This window comes from Echeneis naucrates, chromosome 2 (assembly GCF_900963305.1).
Source record: "Echeneis naucrates chromosome 2, fEcheNa1.1, whole genome shotgun sequence".
Taxonomy (NCBI): domain Eukaryota; kingdom Metazoa; phylum Chordata; class Actinopteri; order Carangiformes; family Echeneidae; genus Echeneis; species Echeneis naucrates.
In genome coordinates this window covers 12,920,906-12,941,004 of record NC_042512.1, presented here as the reverse complement: position 1 = coordinate 12,941,004, position 20,099 = coordinate 12,920,906, and the positions used below count along the sequence as shown (strand labels likewise).

At 45.1% G+C, this 20,099-nt stretch overlaps 1 protein-coding gene across 1 annotated transcript in view; it reads left to right on the top strand.

The window, feature by feature from the left end:
- LOC115051213 (receptor tyrosine-protein kinase erbB-4) overlaps positions 1-19,873 on the top strand; it is a 94,839-nt gene extending 74,966 nt beyond the window's left edge. Inside the window, exons 20-27 of the mRNA XM_029514557.1 lie at positions 9,764-9,919; positions 11,159-11,234; positions 11,412-11,558; positions 14,678-14,775; positions 14,871-15,041; positions 16,857-17,142; positions 18,188-18,385; positions 18,770-19,873. Coding sequence (XP_029370417.1) covers positions 9,764-9,919; positions 11,159-11,234; positions 11,412-11,558; positions 14,678-14,775; positions 14,871-15,041; positions 16,857-17,142; positions 18,188-18,385; positions 18,770-19,029 — 1,392 coding nt within the window. The 3' untranslated portion in view covers positions 19,030-19,873. The remainder of the gene's footprint in view (positions 1-9,763; positions 9,920-11,158; positions 11,235-11,411; positions 11,559-14,677; positions 14,776-14,870; positions 15,042-16,856; positions 17,143-18,187; positions 18,386-18,769) is intronic.
- Positions 19,874-20,099: the final 226 nt, after the last annotated feature.

Here is a 20,099-nt window from a genome sequence, read left to right as displayed (position 1 = left end):
GTGTATTTTGTCCACCACTGCTCTTTATCTGCTCCTTGCCGCTTTCCCTCTTTTTGCTTCTCTTGGTATCGTTTTTATTTTTTCCTTAATTTCCCCTTCCCTTCCTTTCCCTTTCCTTTCCTTTCCTTCCTGCTCTGTGCTCTGTTCCTCTTGCGCCTCCTCACACTCCAGGTCACACATCCACAGACAACCCTGCATGTATGTGAGTTTGTGCATGTTGTTGTGTGTGTAGTGGATGGAAAACAGGCGCATAAATGACCTCCTTTCCCCGTCTCAGGCTTTTTCTACATCTCTCTCATCTCTTTCTCTTTATCGCTCCCGAACTGAATCTCTCGCTCTCTCTCTCTTGCTTTCTCTCACTATCACATGTATAAAGAGTATTTTTTTCATTAGATTTTGGATTATTAATGGAATAATTAGGTTTGGGATGTATTTTAATGAACAAATCAATCATTGAATTAAATATGGGATCGGAACTAAGTGTACGTGGGGCTATGCGAGTCTTTTAATTTGGCTCCCTCTGCTCTCCTTTCCTGTCCTTTCCTCTCTCTTTCCCTCTCTCCGTCTTCCCCTTCACAGTCTCCCTCCTCGGGCCCAGTATAATGAAGGTAGAATAGATTCAGCAAGTAGCTGTCCTGCCAGTGAAATGATTGGGTTTGGCACTGAAGCCTGGTCTGGATTGGTTGTGGAGGTTTGTAAGAAGTGGGATCGCTGTTGCATGGTTTTGGTTTTATGTTTTGTTTTTTCCTTTTTTATGTAGGTCACACTCAGGCCTTGGGTTGGTGAGGGTTAGAGCGATCCATGTAAACATACCCGACGGCAAACTGGTGGACACGCGCGTGCAGCAAGGCCGGCGGGGGAAAACCCCGCAGGGCTGGAGCAGCGCTTGGCTGCCACTAGGCAGCATTTTACAGATTGACAGTGCTAATGATGGCGCAAACCATTAAGTTTAAATAATTCCTCCAAGGTGAGCGCCACGCTGGACTACATCCTGGTCCAATATGCACAGACGCAGGCATGCAGAAGAAATGATATGATCATTTAGATTTCTAGCACAGGCCCTATAAATGTGGAAAACTGAGCATGTACAAAGTCAAGGAAAATTACTCCAGTGCCTTTACACGCTTGTGTAAACAGACACACACAAGTTTGCTTGGTCAGGTAAAGGGAAAGCTAACTCTGGGGCCTTTTTTCGACTTGGTTCCTGGTGTGCTCACGTTTGTGGTAATATTCTTAAGTGGACGCGGACTTTCCCTCCCTCAGTGTGTGTGTGTGTTTGTTTAGATTTACATCCTGCAGCGGCTCCCCCCGGGGGATGCCACCTGATGGCAGGAGATCCAATCTGGTCGAGCTTAGTGTTGAGCCCTCTGTGTCATTCACGTCTCTGCAAATGCTGCTCTCTGCTGAGCAGACACATCTCACCGGCACTCATTAGCCAAAGTTTAGCACCTTCTCCACACTGCCTGCACGTACCCACCCCCTCCGCTGCACATAGCCTTACCACCCACCCCCCAGGACATGTGTATTCAGCTCCAATGACAAAGACAGGATTTTTTTTTATTTTTTTTTATTCAAGGATGAAGAAAGTTCCCCTCGACAAAAAATAACTGATATATTTCCATCGTGTCTCTCTGAGGCAAATGAAGAAAAGGCTTTGTCTTCATCATGCTGCAACTCTCTGCACAAAATGTGTGACTGTTGCAACGAACGTGAATTTAATCGTCACGGCATTATGGACTCTGTGACCACAAACGAAAATCTGAGCCTTCTTTGAGTGAAACCAGGCCAAACACAAGAGGGTATAAAAAGACCACTTGGTGCTTAAGCAACATTAAGGCTGCAAGTCGCTACTCTGCAGTCTCTAATGTTCTTATGCTGTTTCTGTGTCATGCATATCAGTAAAACACGTTTTTATGAATTCAAACGAGAGTATTGGGATTTGATTTGTCTCTCCGCGCGGCGCCACTTGTGCAAGTTTGACAAATGAAAAACATTTACAGAGGAAATTCGTAGGTAAGCCGAGTACATAAATAATTTTCCTGTTGCTTTGAATAAAAAGTACGGCAGCAATTAACTTCTGGATGATTAAAAACAGTCAGCTAATGTGCTAAAAGGCAATTATGATTAGGAATTGGCGAGTAACATGACTCCAATCAACAACATCCATTTAAAATCCAGTTAGCAGTTGACAAGCAGACACAATGAAGCTTGGCGGTGAAGCGTGCTTTTTTTCACCTCAGCATATTTGTCACCAACATGTCGCACATGTGGAGAAGATGGAAACATCTGATGTGCGTCAGAGGACAGCACAATAATAGCAGCCATGACTGGATTGATAAAAGCTGATGGGGCAGTGACAGCTTCATACTGCTTTTGGTCGAATTGGAAGCTTGAGCATCCAATTTGAGGCTACATAGCGATGGCAAAATTTCCAGCTAGGTCCTTTAAAGTGGCTATAGCTGAGATACCAACAAATCCAAAGAAAAACTTGGAGGAAAAGCCAGTAAGTGAACTTTTATTGCGCAACTTTATGACAAACCTTTTTTAGTTTATGTGGGTAGAAAATCCAAAAGTTCTTTCAATTTTTCATATTTTTCTGCTTCATATGAACTGTCTGAAACAAGCTTTTCTTTTATTCCACTCTGTATTTTCTATTAAAGCACACTGTAAGTAAGTTATAGTGAAATAAATTCTCTTGGCAGGCTACCTGGATCCGCCTTCAGCACTTCGCTCACACAAGCCTTTATTAATAATGCAGCCCCACAAATCTTTGCATCTCCAGGCTTGTCAGGAAGCACATCGCGCCGTGATTACCAAACAGAGCCACCTGTAAAATTATCAACATCATTTAAAAAAAAAAAAAACAAAACCAACTGGTGTGCACCTTGAGCAGATTTATCTGCTTCCTTCAGCACGAGCACATTTAAACATTTTGACCACATACACACACAGGAAAGGTCCCCAGCAGTACCTGCCTATCCCTGCTGACGCAACCAAATGAGGAAACAGGGTGGAGGAATGGAGCGGGTGGCTGAGGGATAAGCCCCCACCACCACCGCCACCACCACCACATCCCCACCCGCCCCTCTGGGTCTTTCTAATTATCTGTAAGGATCAGTAGCGCTCAAGGATGCATAAGAGGAGGGATTTGGTTTCCCAGATCCAGTAGGTAGGAAGGCCTGATTGGATTGGTCACCTCTCTACATACACACTCACTGCTCATGACGCCTGGAGCATCGGCTCATTAGACACAGGCATATGCAGCCATGCAGATGAGCGACGACACGGGGATTCTCCTACCTGCAACACTGGAAATGGGCTCCCTGCTTTAAACTACACATATATATATATATATATGTTGAGGGAGAGAAATATTCGATTGCCAAGTCCCACAAATACCATTTTAATAAAGTAACACAAAATAAGCCTGCTAGGTCCTGATACAAATCAATTTAGTGAAATCAATTTTTCATTTTCTCTGCCCTACGTGCCTTATTATAAACAAACAGGAGGCAGCAAGGCAGGGAAATGATGATTTTTGTCGCTTGTTTGTGTCTAAATAGTTATCTTTTCTCTGTTATCACGTACATATATGTTCAAAGCAAGGACCCGCTCACCGGCAGAGCGGGATCAGGCGGTGAGCAGGTGGAATCAAAAGAAGCCCAACGGCTTCCCAGCTTGATAATTATCGGGCGTGATTAAAAATTACAACTTCGCGATGTCACAGCCAGCCGAGGAGGCCAATTATACGCACCGCTGTGTAGGCTGAATGCTGCGTGTAGGGTACAGCCCCGGTGCTGACTCCATTCAAGGAAGGATCTCATTCCTTTTTGCTTTCCGTTCTCCTCTCTGTTTGGTCCACCTGTCGCGCTCAGGCGCTGCTGAGCTGTTGATGAAACCCATCATTACCCTCCCCGTGGTTGCCCACAGGAGATTTCAAACTTCACAGGGTGGCGCTTGAGCGATGCTAATTGACGCATGGCTCCCATTGTCGCCAGGCGAAGGACATTTGGCTGGGAGGCTGCATCAATTTAACCTCCTTCTTCTTCTTCTTTGAATTGCAATGTGATGCAGAAAAGCGGGAATGTATCTCACTGATCAAAAAAGTTCCTGCCCAACGCTTCTCTCCTTTCTAATTCCACTGCAGCAGCCAAAAAATTATTGACATTTGCTCATGCAAATTTGCCAGCAGCGGTCTTTTATTGCCTGCACAGTGACATTTTGGAGGGATCTCTCCGTCCCACAGGGCAGCTGAGATCATGGTGACAGAGCTCAGATAGTTTTACATTTGGTTCTCTCTCTCGAGGTGGATACAACTAAAGGTGGAAGCAGGAACATATCAAGCGCCACTAAGTTCCGACACCAGTTTTCAAATCCGCTCCCGCCTCAGAGAATTTCGCCCGCGCGCTTCATCCGACATACACATCGTAAACGCGCTCACGTCGGCTGAGGATGATAGATAGGTGCCATTTGTTTTTGTTTTGTTCTCGCACTGTGGTTCCAGGACGGCTGAATGCACAGTAAATGGGCATTTACGCTGATTTCCACGCCACCGCTGAGCTGTCATTCTATATGTCGCATGCACCTGAATCGTTCATTAACCATCTGCTGGTGCAGTTTGAAGCTGCATTGAATTCAGGTTGAGACAATTCGAACATCATCGAAAACGTCTCTTTGCCCCCCATCTTTCCAAATTGCCCTGAACCAGCTTGTGAATGGTTATAATAAATTTTACCTGGCTTTAATAACAGTATTTCAGAGTAAAATTCCTGAGTGTTATGGATTCATGTGAATGGATGCACTTGGACCATCTCACTCCCCTTCAATGTTTTTTTTTTTTTTTTTCTTTCCCACGCACACAATGCGAACACACACAGGGGTTTTGTTTGTTTGTTTTTTTTTTCCACACTCATGATTTGGAGGCTGCCAGCTCTGTGGGAATGCTTTCCATTCTATCTCCCTCGCAGCTCCTAGCACATGACAGATGACCACCTGCGCCACCTGAGCGGGCCTATTGTACGCGTTTCTTATCGCGCCGCTCCCGGTTCCCAGCCAGCGGACAGCCCCATATTGCTCACATTGTTGCCACATCTTTACTCGCTCTGTGTGCTTTGCAGCAGAGCCTTCAGAAGGAGATGGGTGGTGGGGCTGTTATCACCCCCCACCACCACCGCCGCCGCCATCTTCTGCTTGCTGTAAGAAACTGAGCATGTTTCTTTCTTTCTTTCTTTTTGTTTTTTGTTTTTTTTTTGTTTGTTTGTTTGTTTTTTGCTTTCCCTGACATGAATTCCCGAAGCAACTTCTACTTTCATCATTAAGACTCATTGCCCACTGATGGACTTCCTCAAAAGAGGATGTTGCCTGGCAACAAACGTGAAAAAAAATCACGTAAAACCACATCATGTCATTGTTTGTCTGACACCATACCTGCTGAAAACCTGAGTGATCTTCATTACCTGCTGTACTCTGTCCTTCTCCTTCCGCCACTTACCATCCCTCAGCTTTCCTTTATATTCAGCATTTTATTCCTACCCCCACTGAGGTCTTCGCACCCTGCAGTTCTACACTACCCTGCTTCCTCTTTTCCTGCTCTTCTTCTCATCCATTACCGAAGACTCAGATCTTTAGTCTTCTTAGAAGAGCTGCTAATGGGTTGTGGCACAGCCATGGCCTTGTCTGGTGTGTTCGCTTTAGAAAACTTTTAGCACCTGTAGATACTTCACAACCCTGAAATGCATGCAGTTTGAATTAGAGGAGAATGAACTACTTCATGAATGGCACAAAAACACGCGAGTGGCGATTTGTGTGATATGTGTCAGAAGAATATTCAGAGAAAAATCAGAGGAGCTAACTCGGCGCCTAAAGCTGACTCTTACAAAAGGTCTTTTCTCACCTGCTCTTGAAAGGTTCAGCAAAGTACATTATTTTTGGCACAAAAATAAATAAATTAATAAATCTAACTACTACAACAGCACTTCACCTTCTAAGGGCTGAAAACAGTGTCATTTGGGATGTCCAACAGTGCTGATGGGCCCTTAACCTTAAATGCACCGTCTCGCAAAGCTCCACTTGCTGTGACTGGTGGGAGGGGGGGGGGGGCATCTCACAAAGGGTTCAAGGACCTCACAAAACTGGACAAATGTGTCACTGTTGCTTGTTGATGGGATTCACTCATTAACTATCACACAAAGCAAAAAAAGACTCACAATACAGTAACATTCCGGGTTTTTATCTTGCAGCTTAAACAAAGGGGCAGTGGAAGGGGAAACCTGCACTCCAAGCCTCGATGTCATAGTTCAGCTCCTTTCCCACAACCTGTCAAGCTCTGTTTTATTTTCCTGTCAAACAAAAAGCAAAGGTTTTGCTTCGGTAACTTAAAAAATTAGGACTTTTAAAAGGTACAAGTTGTGAGTGAATGTGTCCAGATGCCCTTGAAAGCTCTTCATGCTCACTGCCTTCCCTTTTTTTTTTTTTTTTTTTCCCCAAGTCACTTTCAGGTTCGGTGTTGCAATCTAATCGTTCCAGCTCATGGTGTCACAGGCTGTCAGATGCACTTCGCAGGGACTGGAAATTCAGCCAGTGCTTTAGTCCTTTGACATGAACCTGTGAGACCTTCATGTGGATTGTTGGTCTGGAAGCTTGCTTATTCTTCAAAAGGAGACGCTTTACCTTCAGCATGGTCGGGTTTCTTTTCACACGCAAATGTGGCACAAGAAGTTTAGGTTTTCATTGTAGTTTGTTGGGAAATGAAACAGACAAGATGCATTTTGCTCGCGCATTTCGTCCATCAACGCCGCGTATGTAGCCTCCCCTCTGAAGGTCAGAAAATGTACTTTTGAAGTCTTTGAGTGGTACACTGTGCTGAATATAGCCTCTCCTCTGAGGCAGGAAGCTTTGCTTTTGAGCATAAAAGTCATGGTTGAGAGAAAGAGAGAGCAGGAAGTGGCAGGAAGACGGGCTACAGCTTTATTTTGTTTGGCTCCTTTACAATTTCTTCTCGCAAAAATGAGAGACGATTATGCAGATTCTCATTTTACAGTCTATGCAAATGCTGATTCAATGCAAATGTTCAAAGATCATTTTTTTAATTGTTTTGAAATCTATGGGAAATGTTTTCTCCTTCTCACTTGATTTTTAGTAAGTAGTAAACTTTTTTTTCTTGCTTCAAATGGTGCTCCCATTCAGAGGAAAATAGACCATAAAGTAGGGTGTTTGTCAGGGGCGTGGCTACAGTTTGATTGACAGACTGTCCTAATCAGAATAGTGTACAGAGCAGGTCCCTTTCAGCTCCACCTTCCCCTCTAAATGTGGCTTCTTCTGGTTTAAAAACTGCAAATTGCAGGCGGTATTACTTCACCATGTCATGCTGTTCCCACTTTAAGTTTCCATTCTTTTATCTATGGCCCGACATGCACAGAGCACAACGCCAAAGCCCCTGTAAAAGGTGACAGGAACCATCTCGACCTGTCAAATGTATATTGTCGTTTTGTATGTGGCTGTTAAGTGGCTGACGCATCCAGATCTATAAAAGGAAGAATTATGTGCTCTGTCAGCGTGTCCAAACAGAATTACAATGTTGTTTACCAAACCTGGCAGGTCTAATTACTTCCTCCACAGATTGTTGTGTGATCTACAGGTTATTTAATCACAAATTATCCTGTTCCACTTCCATTCTTAAAGGTGTCAGGTCTCTGGGGATTGTAACACCTTAGCAGCATTAAGGCAGCACAATCAGCGGAACCTTCTCGACCTGGAACTGAGCCTGCCCCCACATCATCCGGTTGGATGCTGGTGTTTACCGCCTGGAGTGGCTGAAAATTAATTGGCTCCTTGAGCGGCTGTACATTCCCCCCTGTCATTGCGATGGCCTCCCCTCATTGCCCCGTCACTTTAAGTCGAAGTGTATTAATGGACCGTGTGGGCCATTGATTCTTAATTCCTCACAACGTCGACATCGGGGATAAATATTGCGTGGTCCGGTCGTCTTTGGGCTTATTGTAATCAGCATTGTTATTGATCGCCTGCCCGAATCCCAGAGAAGTAATCTATTTTAAATACACTTCAGGAAAAGGGTGGAGGAGGGGGATAATTTCGGCCTTGTCCCAGCATTTCGTCTCATATTGTTGAGGTGTTAACAGATAGAGGGACACAGAACAAGGAGGAGGGAAGTGTCCTGGAGGAGAAGGATCCTCTAATGCATGGAAGCAGGATGACAGATAGAAATATCACAAAAGTGATCAAGTGTGTTTGGTGAAATATAATCTTGCTTTACCGAATAGGTGGTCTGGAGGTGATCTCTGTCACCACGCTGTGCGTCTATGAGTGCGACAACCCGTCTGTCTCCACGCGGCCAGAGGATGATGGATGAGGGCTCAGCCAGAAGCGAGCCAGACATCGGCGCTATCGATTTATCCTCACATTTGTCTGAAAGGCGGTGGAGGGGTGGGGGGGGCATCTCAACACATCGTGACTCGATATGTTTCTTGCGCACACACACACACATACGGATGCACGTATATGAAGTGTTTTTACCTCAGGTATTTCAATGATTCTCTCACTTCAGCAGAGGCGTGGGCTGAGTTTGATGTTTTTCATCGTCTGCTGAGTGCAATGACCACGTCCCTCCTCGCGAAGGTGTTTTTATTGATCCACCTGCAAAGTGGCATCCACTTGTTTAATATCCAGTCTAATGCACTTCAATTGGCCCAGCCTCATCTTTCCACTCGCCTCTTTTGTTTTGACGACAAGCACAGAAGGCATGCGTGTGCGCGTATGTGGGTGGGTGGGTCCTCACCTCGTGCATCTGTCAAATCGTGAAGAAAACAGGACAAGTGTGTGTGTTTGCGTTTTCCATTTGTCTGCCTGTGATCTTGTGAGGCTTTTTTTTTTTTTTTTTTTTTTTTTCTCCCCCCCTACTTGTGCGATGAAGTAAGGCTTCATGTATGAGCGCAGTGGCGACGGGCGGGGGGGGAGGGGGGGTTGTGTAGCTGTCAAAAGTCCACGCTCCTTCCAGGCCATTGAGCAACAAAATCAAGGCTGCAAAGCGAAGTTGCCATTCACTCCATTCGAGGCTTTGTTGTTGCTGTTTTGTTTTTGTTTTTTTTGCCCCCCCCTCCTTCACTTTGATTTGCCCATTTCACAGCCATTGTGAACAAGTAGGACACCAAATCCTCTCAGTGCCACGCCATCTTGAAAATGGCCCCAGTCGTTGAGAATGTGGAGGTAACATGTCAGTTTTGGACCAAACAACATCACCCTTGAGTTGGACAGTTTCCAAGAAGTAGATGGAGATAAAGATGACACGAGTTAGACAGCTAATGCCTGAGCTATCTGCCACGCTTCAAATATTTGCAGCAGTTATAACACACAAATATCTGACATGTTTGCTGAATTCTCTGAGCTGCAAAAATAAATAAACAAAAAAAAAAAAAAAAAAAAAAAACAACCTTGGGGTCGAGAAAGGTTTTGGTATTTCGATTTCAAAAAGCCTCTCCGCTGTGTTCCTGATCGACAAGTCCAAGTTCCTGACATCTCAATGCCGTTAAAACTGCCGACGATTCTTTTTGTCTTTCACAGTCATCTACATGAAGTACGACAACAATGAAAGATTCCATCCACACGTCTGCAAGGCTGTGCCGTTAATGTTGATGAGTTATGACAATCATTCTATGATCGTGCTGTCATTTACCGCATCAACAATCACAGTCCTCGCTTTCCTGCCTTTTTTTTTTTAAATTCTCTTTTATTGCTCTCTCGCTCTTAGGGGATGATGTACCTAGAGGAGAGGAGGCTGGTTCACAGGGACCTGGCAGCCAGGAATGTGCTGGTGAAGTCTCCCAATCACATCAAGATCACCGACTTCGGCCTGGCGCGGCTGCTGGATGCCGATGAGAAGGAGTACAACGCGGACGGCGGCAAGGTTGGTGTAAGTGCAGGCGTGCGCATGTTCACTGTGACAAATGACCACATCATTTTATTTTCTTGAATCATCTAATCTGTCACGATTATTTCAGCAGAGAAAAGCCACACATACTTCTATTTTTGGGAGCCACAGAGTGATTCATTCAAATCCGCAAGCTTGTTTTGATCAAGCAACCTCTGGTGAACCTTGTTTCAGCAATATGCAGTTTGGAAGCGCTTCATCCAAAAAAAATAGTGCAGCCACACTTCAAGTTGGTTTATTTTGTTTGGGAATCCAAACCGCATTTATCAGAAGCCCGTCTTTTTCCCTCGCTGAAGACTTACTATGCAAATTGTCCCGATCAGCTCTCTTTATTAAATTTCATTGCGGCATCCGCTTAGCTGGCTGCGTGCAGGTAGCCACTGCATCCAGGAAAAGAAGGATTTCCATAAACCTTGCAAGCCTGATGCAACCATCTGAGTGATTGACTCCATGTCGGTGTTCATTGATGCCTCGATAAATGAGAGCCGTTGTCAGCACATCTTCATGTGTTGCCATTAACACAGTTATGCCACGGGAGATGAATCAACAGAAGATGAAAACAGAGGCACCGTATCACATTTCCAACCTGAAGCATTTCCTTTTTCATTTCCCTGAAGAGAACACACACGTGTGAGGCTCCTGCAACTGAGGGGACGGGCTGCAATTGAAATGACCGGCACATGTATGCGTTTGTGCATATGTGCGTTCACATGCAATAGGCCGAGTAATTGCTTTGCTCAGTGGCTTCAGCGGCTGAGCGTTCCTTGCTGACGTCAATGTGGAAATCAAACGGCAATATGTGCCAGTGTCCTTGTCAGAGGTATCTAAGGACTTGTTTTTATTGCTATTTCACAAACAGCCTCGCCTACACCTATAGCTGCTATAGCTACTGAGATAATGTGAGACAAATAGCCAACACAATCTAATTTAGTATCTTAAAAATGAGTTTGGTGCCCACTATTGATGATGCCTTGGTTAGAATGAAGCTAATCAATCACAGTACTTGAGTAATAATGAGCAGCGCGAAACTGTGCTTGAAAGCAATCTCAATAGTTCACAAACACAAGATTGAAAGACGGGGCTACCTGTTCTTCAAAGAGGCGCCATATAAAATTGTCTGTGATTCAAATAACAAGACGAAACAGGAAGGTTTTTTTGTTTATTTTTTTTGCCTTTTGCATTTTTCTTCATCATCCCTCATCTGTCTCTCCGCAGATGCCCATTAAATGGATGGCCCTGGAGTGCATTCACTACAGGAAGTTCACCCATCAGAGTGACGTGTGGAGTTACGGTGGGTGCTCATACCCGTGGGAGGAAGCAAGAGACCCAAAATCCTGTTTTCCTGCATTTCTAGTTGTTTGAGTTGCGCTCACCTGTCAGTCTCTTGTGCTTTTTTTTTTTTTTTCTTCCTCTCTCTCTCTCTCCCTCTTCTCTGGTTTTCTTCCCTTCCAACATCCTCGACTCAAAGGAGTGACCATCTGGGAGCTGATGACATTCGGAGGCAAGCCATACGACGGCATCCCCACGCGCGAAATCCCGGACATCCTGGAGAAGGGGGAGCGTCTGCCCCAGCCGCCCATTTGCACCATCGACGTCTACATGGTCATGGTCAAATGTAAGAAAACAAACAACAGCAAAAATAATAAAAAAAACAACGTGCTCACAAAAACAGTTAGCCATATAAATACACTCACAAAGAGGAATGTGGGGGGAAAATATGATTCACAGGAGCCAAGAAGCGCTGAAGAAGGTTTTAATAAGATTTTAATAAATGCTGTAATGCCGCCGTACAAAACGGTCCATTTCACAATCATTACTGCTGTGAAGATTCCCGAGGGATTAATCAAGCCCTTCCTTCATCCGTAATGATAACGTACATCACAATTTATCTGCTGATTTACACAAAAACTGTATTCAAGTAAAATAAATTAGAGAAGTAGTTTGATGCCTTCAGGGAAAAAATGTTTTCCCTTTCTTACTTAGAACTGAGTCTCCCAATGTCAAAACGTGAGCCGTAAAATGTCAGCCCAGTACAAAAAAAGGATATTTGATATCATCGGCTTAGTCTGTCCTTTATGGCAGCTGTACAGCAGGTGACTTTATAACTTGCTTGCTTTGTGCTTGATGAAGAATTAAAGTGCACCTTCTCGGTCCACTTTAATTCCCACAAACTGGGAGTCAAGTTCTGCCATGATGACAACAGCACAGCAGCTCAATTTGAGTCTCAAAACTGCTCCAGTGGCGTCAAAGTCTATGGTTATATCCAATTAGTGAAAAATAATAGCAATAGCTATATATAAAGATGTTGGACTACTTAGTTTAGAGTTGTACCTATGTTAAATACAATGTTGGAGATCAGCATACGTAATACACACAAGCATAATCTTATTTATTTTTATTATTTTTCATTTCGAAATCCTGCTTGTGCAGTGCTGCAACTGTCACAGATGAGTTGCAGTTTAATAAAGCAGTTCATGTTTTTAATATTCATCCGGTGAGGTGTTATTTGAGTGGTGGGGCTTTGATTCCAGGCTGGAGCAGAGAGAGGAAAGAATAGGGGAAAAAAAAAAAAAAGAGACAAATAAATGAATCGGCGATTACACAAAAACCGTGGCTCTGTGCTGGTTCTTGTTCTGCAACATGCGGACACGTCCTCACTTTACCCACTTCCTCGTTCATGCCGTCTTCCATCTGGACAGCCACAACCCCCCCAACTCTCCCTCCAGCTCCGTACAGCTGGTCCAAAAAACTCCCCTTCTCTTCATCCTCCCATGGATCCCAGTCCTGGTTCTGGTGTCGGCTACACGGCTGCTGAGGGAACCACCCTCCCAGATTTCCAGGACACGGTCCAGGTACATGCGCCAGTCCATGCTCCGAGGCCTGCCAGCTAACGGCTGCTTGGCTGTCCGTTTGCCCACGCCGGTCTGGTCAGCGCTCCTCCCCATCTGAACTGAACTGTGACAGAGTGACTTTGTGCCACTCCCCGTCTTCTGCCGTTGGCTGAGCACCTCGTCAAAATAGCCCCACATCAACTTCTCCCCAACGACTTTTCCCCATTTCAGTTCTTTGGTTTTTTTTTTCAGTTATCACTTTCAGTATTCTTCTTCTTTTTTTTCTTTCTTTCTTTCTTTACACGAATCAGCACCATCAATATACTCCCTATAATTGGCAGGCTGTATATCTGTCAATTTAAAACTTTTACCGCTTGTGCACTGATTGTGATTCGCTCTGTACGAGGATAACAGCAGAGGGCTCAAAATGGCAAATGTGCTCAAAGAGACTGATGGGATCCAACTTGGAGCCCGATATCAAAACATATTCCCGTGACAAAAAATTTAATCCAAGCAAAATGTCATATCTAACTGTTTTTTGTTTTTTGTTGTTTTTGTTTTTGTTTTTTTCCAAATGAAAAACTATTGCCAATGGCTTTTGACAGCGCATAAGCAGTTGGTGAAAGCCCCGCAGCCATTTAGCGTAATAACAATGCCGGCTCATTCTTTTTGTTGCATTGAAGCAGATAACTTCTGTGTGCTATGTAAAAAAAAAAAAAAATTAGAAATGGTGAGTTCAAAGGGATTCCCGTATCTTCGGAAGCAGCTGAAATACTATGCACTCTCAATTTACATCAAAGCTTCTTAATGCTGCTCGTTTTTACCCACAGTGCGCTGCAATCAGGCTCAGGTGATGTCAGGTAGATTTCAGAACGGTGGTGATGAGAGATGGCCGAAACGGGTCACGGTACGTCACCCCATCAGCTGCCTGGGAGGAGGCTCAGCAATCGTCCACAATCATTCTAATTACACGTTGACTGAGAGCCGCTGTTTGCAATGCGCCGTGCTTTCACGCCGCACCAACCCCTCCTCCTCGCCTCGCCGCCACCCCAATAAATTTGAAATGGAGTTTGATTGCTGGGTTAATTGCAGCTCATTTTGGTAATGTGCCTGCGTGGGGTGGCAGGAGAAGATATTAGACGAAGTGAGCGAACACAACAAAGACGGCTTAGAAGCACTTTCAGTGCAATGTGTTAGTTTTGAATTGAAGTGCTAAATCTTGAATAAAGTAAAATGGATCAATTACCGCTGACTGGACATCTACAGATCGTCTCTGCTGCCCCCCCTCCACCTCCTCCTCCCCTTCAGGGCTGTTAGAGACCCCACTTTAGTTACCACAGTTGGAGAATATGTAATCAGGATGCAGACTCTGAGTTCGGCGGCACACGTTGCTTCCTGTATAATCCAAGCCAAGACACCACCTGGCGTTTGACTTCACCTACCGGGGCTTTGTGTGTTCACAACAGCCATGGCCTCGGGGAGAGAAATGTTAGACCAAAATGAAAAACGCTTTTCTCTTCCCTTAAAACTCCTGGAGCGAGGCACTTCGCCCTTGGATGAATAGGAGGTAATAAAAGTGAAAATAACTCTTGCTTATTTTGCGCTCTTTAGGTAAATTAAGATTAGATCTTATTAAAGTCCCAATTTTACTTTTCAGGGGATTTTATTCATCTATAAAAGAGAAATAAAGGTCATTTACTGTGTCACTGGTGTGGTGCTGTTACTGATTGATTCATGAGGTCTTTCATTAAGCAGCTACTTACTTTACTTAAGTGTCCTTGTTTGCTGTGGGAGTTGAAAACATGGGACACACTCGGCCATTTTGGTCCTGAGGCTTCCTTCCATCCATAAACCATCCATATATTTCCATCTCTAACTTCTTTTTCTTTCTTTCTTTTCCCAGGCTGGATGATCGACGCAGACAGCAGGCCGAAGTTCAAGGAGCTGGCCGCTGAGTTTTGCCGAATGGCCCGTGACCCCCAGCGATACCTGGTCATCCAGGTGCGTTCGCCAGTGGATGACTTAATGTTGCTGCAGAAGAAAATATTGTTTAGCACTTTTTTTGCGCTGATATTGATGATGGTTGTGCTCCTCAGGGGGACGACCGCATGAAGCTTCCCAGCCCCAACGACAGCAAGTTCTTCCAAAGCCTTCTGGACGAAGAGGACCTTGATGACTTGATGGACGCTGAGGAGTATCTGGTGCCTCAAGGTTTCAACATGACCGCTCAGTCACACCCCACCAGGCCTCGGGTCGACTCCAACAGGGTAAGGACGCTGTCTGTGTACGCCGCAGCCTTGAGATTGTTGATGTCTTTGAACCTCATCAAGCCGGAGGTGCAGGCACACGACACTTTCCAACCTCTGTCTATACAATCGTTCTATCAGTCTGACCCCCTTCACCGGAGCATTGCTGTGTCCATCCTTTATTTTTCAAAATCTCAGCATGAGGAAAAGTTAGTCTGAGTTTATTGTAGTGACAGAGAGACATGGACGATAAAATATTTAGAGCATTAGAGGCTTTATTATCGCTCAAAAGATTGAGCAGAACTCTTGATCAGATAAAGATAGAAACTTCAAATCAGCTCTCCAAAAACCCAAACATATGTACTTCTCTTAGGTTATTATGGTTTGCAAAGGTTTTAGCTCAGAAATAAGGAACATTTCGAAATCCATGTTTTTTGTGAACCACAATGACAGCAAACAGGGCTTTCACTGAGTAACGTATACAATTACATTTTTAGTGTGTTTAGTGTTTGGAGTGTTTCTCTAAAATACATTAAAATGCCATCATACATATTTGGAAGTGAATGTTCTGCCATAACAACACGCTACAGCTCCTTGTAAAAAACTTTCTTTTTAACTATTTTCTCTTTAACCTCTAAAAATAATATTTACTCATCTCTTAAGGCAATAACTGTCCAACTCACTGTCCTCTACAAGTTCTCAAGGTGGATAAGAACTTATACACAATACACTGATGATTTGCCTCCGCTAATGGCCCACCTCCATCATTTGCTTCCTGGCATGTGTGGCTTAAACCTGGACTCTTTATGCTCTTAGTCCCCAGGCCCCAGGTTTCATTACTCAGAGCTCCAGAAGCAAACAACAGACGCTCTCTTAAAATGCCGGAGCCGTTTACTAATAGAAGATGAGTGCCGGCTTGGCTGTGTTTGCTCTGCAGTATGCACCACGTGCCTCCAATCCAAGGCTCTGCATCTCACACACCTTTACCCTCGTGACCTAACCATTTGCTGACGGCTCTTTGCGAACCAACAAATACGTGCACTCGAAGAAACGCAGCCATTCGCCCGGGTGGTCCTCAGTGCTTGTGCCCTTTGTCAAAAAATTGGAACTTAAGCAGCCAAAACAACTAATAAAACACCACATGTCCAAAATCAAGAAGAGGAATTCACTCAGATCCTTCTGAAGGCTGACTCTGCAAAGGAAAGTTGGTTATTCTGCTCTCAACATTGCAGACACAGTCCAATACAGACAACAGATAATTAATGGCTTTGAAGAAGGGATAAACAGAAAAGGAGTAGTGAGGAGCTGATTGGAGGAAGACAGTGGGAGTAGGTGGACAGATATAACTCCAGGACATGTCTTTTTTCTGTGTTTTGTTGCTCCGCTTCCTGTAATTGCCGCTGCAGTGTGAGCAGTTGGCAGCGTTGCTGAGGAGCAGGCCTGGGTTAAATAGCCCACGGCAACTGAAAGCAGCACCGCAAGAAGCCCTTTGCTTCACATGTCATGTTTTGTATTTTCTTTCGGGGATTTTTATTATTTCTTTTTATTTTCAGGTTTTTGAATTGTAGCGTTGCCTGTCTGCTCCTCACAGTCCCTCAAGGCTGATGACTACACCAGCAGAACTTTTAACCTTCAACAAGCAGCTTTTTCTTTGCTGCAGGTGGCACAAACTGACTCAACCTTTTATTATTTTAGGGATTGACGCACCTCAATGCGATTGTTTGTTGAACTGCAATTGAACTACAGACACACAGTGTCATAGAAAATGCGTTTCAGTCTCCATATGTCTATATCATATATCCATATCTGCACCACCTGACTCACCCTTTTCCTCAGAACCAGTTCGGCTATCGAGATGGTGGTCCCAACCCTGCGGAGGCCTCCATGGCTGGCGCCCAAGCCTGCATGAACCAGGAAGCGGCAGGCGGCTCGGGACCAGCCCTGGAGGACCAGCGCTGTAACGGGAGCCTGCATAAAAAGAACCTGAGCCAGACCGGCGGCGAGGACGGCGGGGGCCAGAGGTACAGCGCTGACCCAACCATCTTCCTCGGGGACAGAACATCGAGAGGGGACACAGATGAGGATGGATACATGACCCCAATGAAGGACAAGAGCTCCTCAGGTAACACACTAAAACAAAACACACTGAGAACTGAAAGCTGTAGCCAATGAAATCACTTAGTGGGCGTGAGAGTCAAGTCAAGTAATTTTCAAGAGCCTTTTGAACAAGCAAAATTGCTTTCGAGAGGCTAAAATAACCCCAGTTAGAAATTCTGCAGCTTTGCAGGATGTTGTGTGATGAAGATACACACCTACATTTTCGAGATAATGTTGGCTTCACCGCAGTATTAAATTTTAACCTCACCCCATTATATTCATTTTTCGCTAATAAAAACTAAAAAACAGCAAGTCGCAGGGTGCAGCAGAAAAAAGAGTTGGCGATAATCTGCACCATAATCTCTCCTGCTGGTGCACAAACAGAAACACAATTTAAATGTAAAACAACGTGCCGTGAATACCCGCCAAGCGTACTTTTCCTCCGCTCATTCACAGAATAAATATGTTTCATTGTGCTTTACTTCTCCTGTCATCTTATTTCACATCAATTTCATTGATTGAAATTCCTGCTGGGTTTTCGTCTACAGCGGTGCACGTCTGCTCCTACTACAGTTGTGTGTTGCCTTTGATCATAATTCAGTCCGTCCACTCGTCTTTCACACCACCGTCTTTGATTTTTTTTTTTTTTTTTTTTTTTGAGAAGCTCAAAATATAACAAAGCCTGCAGCAAAATGCATCTGATGCAATGTCAAGGAGCGAAAGAGTGGGCAAAATCAATAGGTTTAGCACCCCACTATTATAGCACTTGGAAGCAGTGAAGAGGGGTCATTTGCTGGCATTTTCACCCCCGGCAGATGGAGCTTCCAGTGCCAAAGAACTGCTGGCAAGCTGCCTTTGTGGTCCTGAGTGGCTGCCATTATTACCATTATCATTTCCATCTTTTTCCTCATTAGACAGCGGTTTCTGTTCTTTCTTCCTTCAATTTCTTTTGTTTTCTCCGCTCGTTTCTGTAAACTTGTTGTTGTTCCAGCCTGTTGTCTTTAACTCCTCATCTTATTTTCTCTTCTGTCCTTCCCTCTCTTCCTTCCTTGTTGTGATGTGTGCTACAGAATACCTGAATCCGATTGAGGAGAACCCATTCGTCTCGCGGCGTAAAAACGGCGAGATCCATGCCTTGGACAACCCGGGCTACCACAGCACACCCAACAGTCAACCCAAAGGAGAGGACGAGTACATCAACGAGCCCCTCTACCTCAACACCTTCCACAGCCCTGCTGAGCTGGGCCTGGAAGCCCTGAGGAGAAATGGTCTGCCCCTTCCCACCCAGCCTCCTTCATCCATCTCAGCCACAACCTCAGGCTCCCACCTCCCTCTTATAATCCAGACCAGCCTGCCCCACTACCCACTCCCCACTGCCCAGCCCTCTCCATCTGGCATGCCTTGCCACCATGGCCCACCCACCCACATCCTCCATGGCCAGCATACGATCAAAGCTCCAGGACAACCTGGCCATCCAGGTGGCGGCTCCGCCACGCAGAGCCAAACAGGAGCTAAAACCCAATCCCAGGTGTGCCAGTCAGGAGGCGGCCTTCCCCCTTCAGCCACGATCGGGCACGGCAGCCTGCCAGCCTACCAGATCCACGGGACCGTGCACCCCGCCAGCATGCTGAAGCATGGAGGACAGATGTCAGGGAAAGCCAGTGGGAAGAAGCTCAAGGTGACCTTTGACAATCCAGAATACTGGCAGCACAGCTTGCCCCCAAAATCATCGAACCAGATGGTCCCTGATGGCGCCCAAGGTGGTTCCACCAACGCCAAATTCTTCTATAAGCAGAACGGACACATACGGCCAGCAGTGGCTGAAAACCCCGAATACATGTCGGAGTTCTCCCTGAAATCTGGCACTGCCTTGCCGCCTCCACCTTACCGACAGCGGAACACTGTGGTCTAGATGGCTCCACTTAACAAACGTTCCTCACTCTGACTCTTGCCTCCAACAACCCTGACATCCAACCCCAGGTTCCACTGTCCCACACAAGGGGGTGGGCGTGAACGCAACCAAGCTGCCCCCCGCCCCTGTCCCTAAACTCTTTTCAAATAGCGTGCCATCTGTTGTAGACTGTAGCGATAAGGAGGTGGACCAAAACGAGCCAAGCAAACCCAACCTACTCTCAATCACCTTCTCTTTATCCAATCCAGTCCATTTCTATTCTGTAGATAGAGACTGCGCTCCGGGAATGTGAATTTTACGGTAGTTGTCGGCGAGCACCGGACACGTGACCGTCCCCCAAAGCAGCGGACTTGCACGTGTTGTGCTGTCCTGGCTCGTCAAATGAAAATGCTTCAACTTGGGACTCGAACTCACTTCCAAGCACTGCGGTGTCAGATTCACTGGAGGAATACAAACTTCTATTATTTTTCTGTTTCCCAAGGGTAAAGATCTGAGGACAAGCAATACTCTGCTAAGGGTTTCTGAAATAAGCAAACACACCGAACAAATACACTCAGTTAAATGTCAAGATGTCTGGTTTTGTGAATGACCTTGTAGAATGAGGCAAAGCAGAAACACACACGGAGGGGAAAAAAATATGGAAAGATTTAGTCTGGAGACCCGGCAGAAAGGTGAAAGACGGAGCAACGAAAGCTGATAAATCACGTTCAGTCTTTTTGCCTATAGGATTATACTGTACGTTCTTGAATTTTCCATCCAATTTGTGAAGCTCATCTCATCTTTCTACTGTAACTGTGATACTGTGACGGCCAAAACTACAGTGATCTCTCCTTTCACATTTGTAGTTCAACCATGGACTTTTAACTTGCCCAAGAACGAACAGGGTGACTGCTGTTTTCGTTGTTTTTCGCTTGACTGCTGTCTACTTGGAAAATCTGATCAAAAGCAGCTTCTTCCAAGCCAAAGGGTATAAGGGGAAAAAAAAAAAAACCCACACACACACACACTTTCAACATTTTTCTATACACTGGTTGCAGTGCTGAAGAGATGGATTTTTATACACTGGTTGC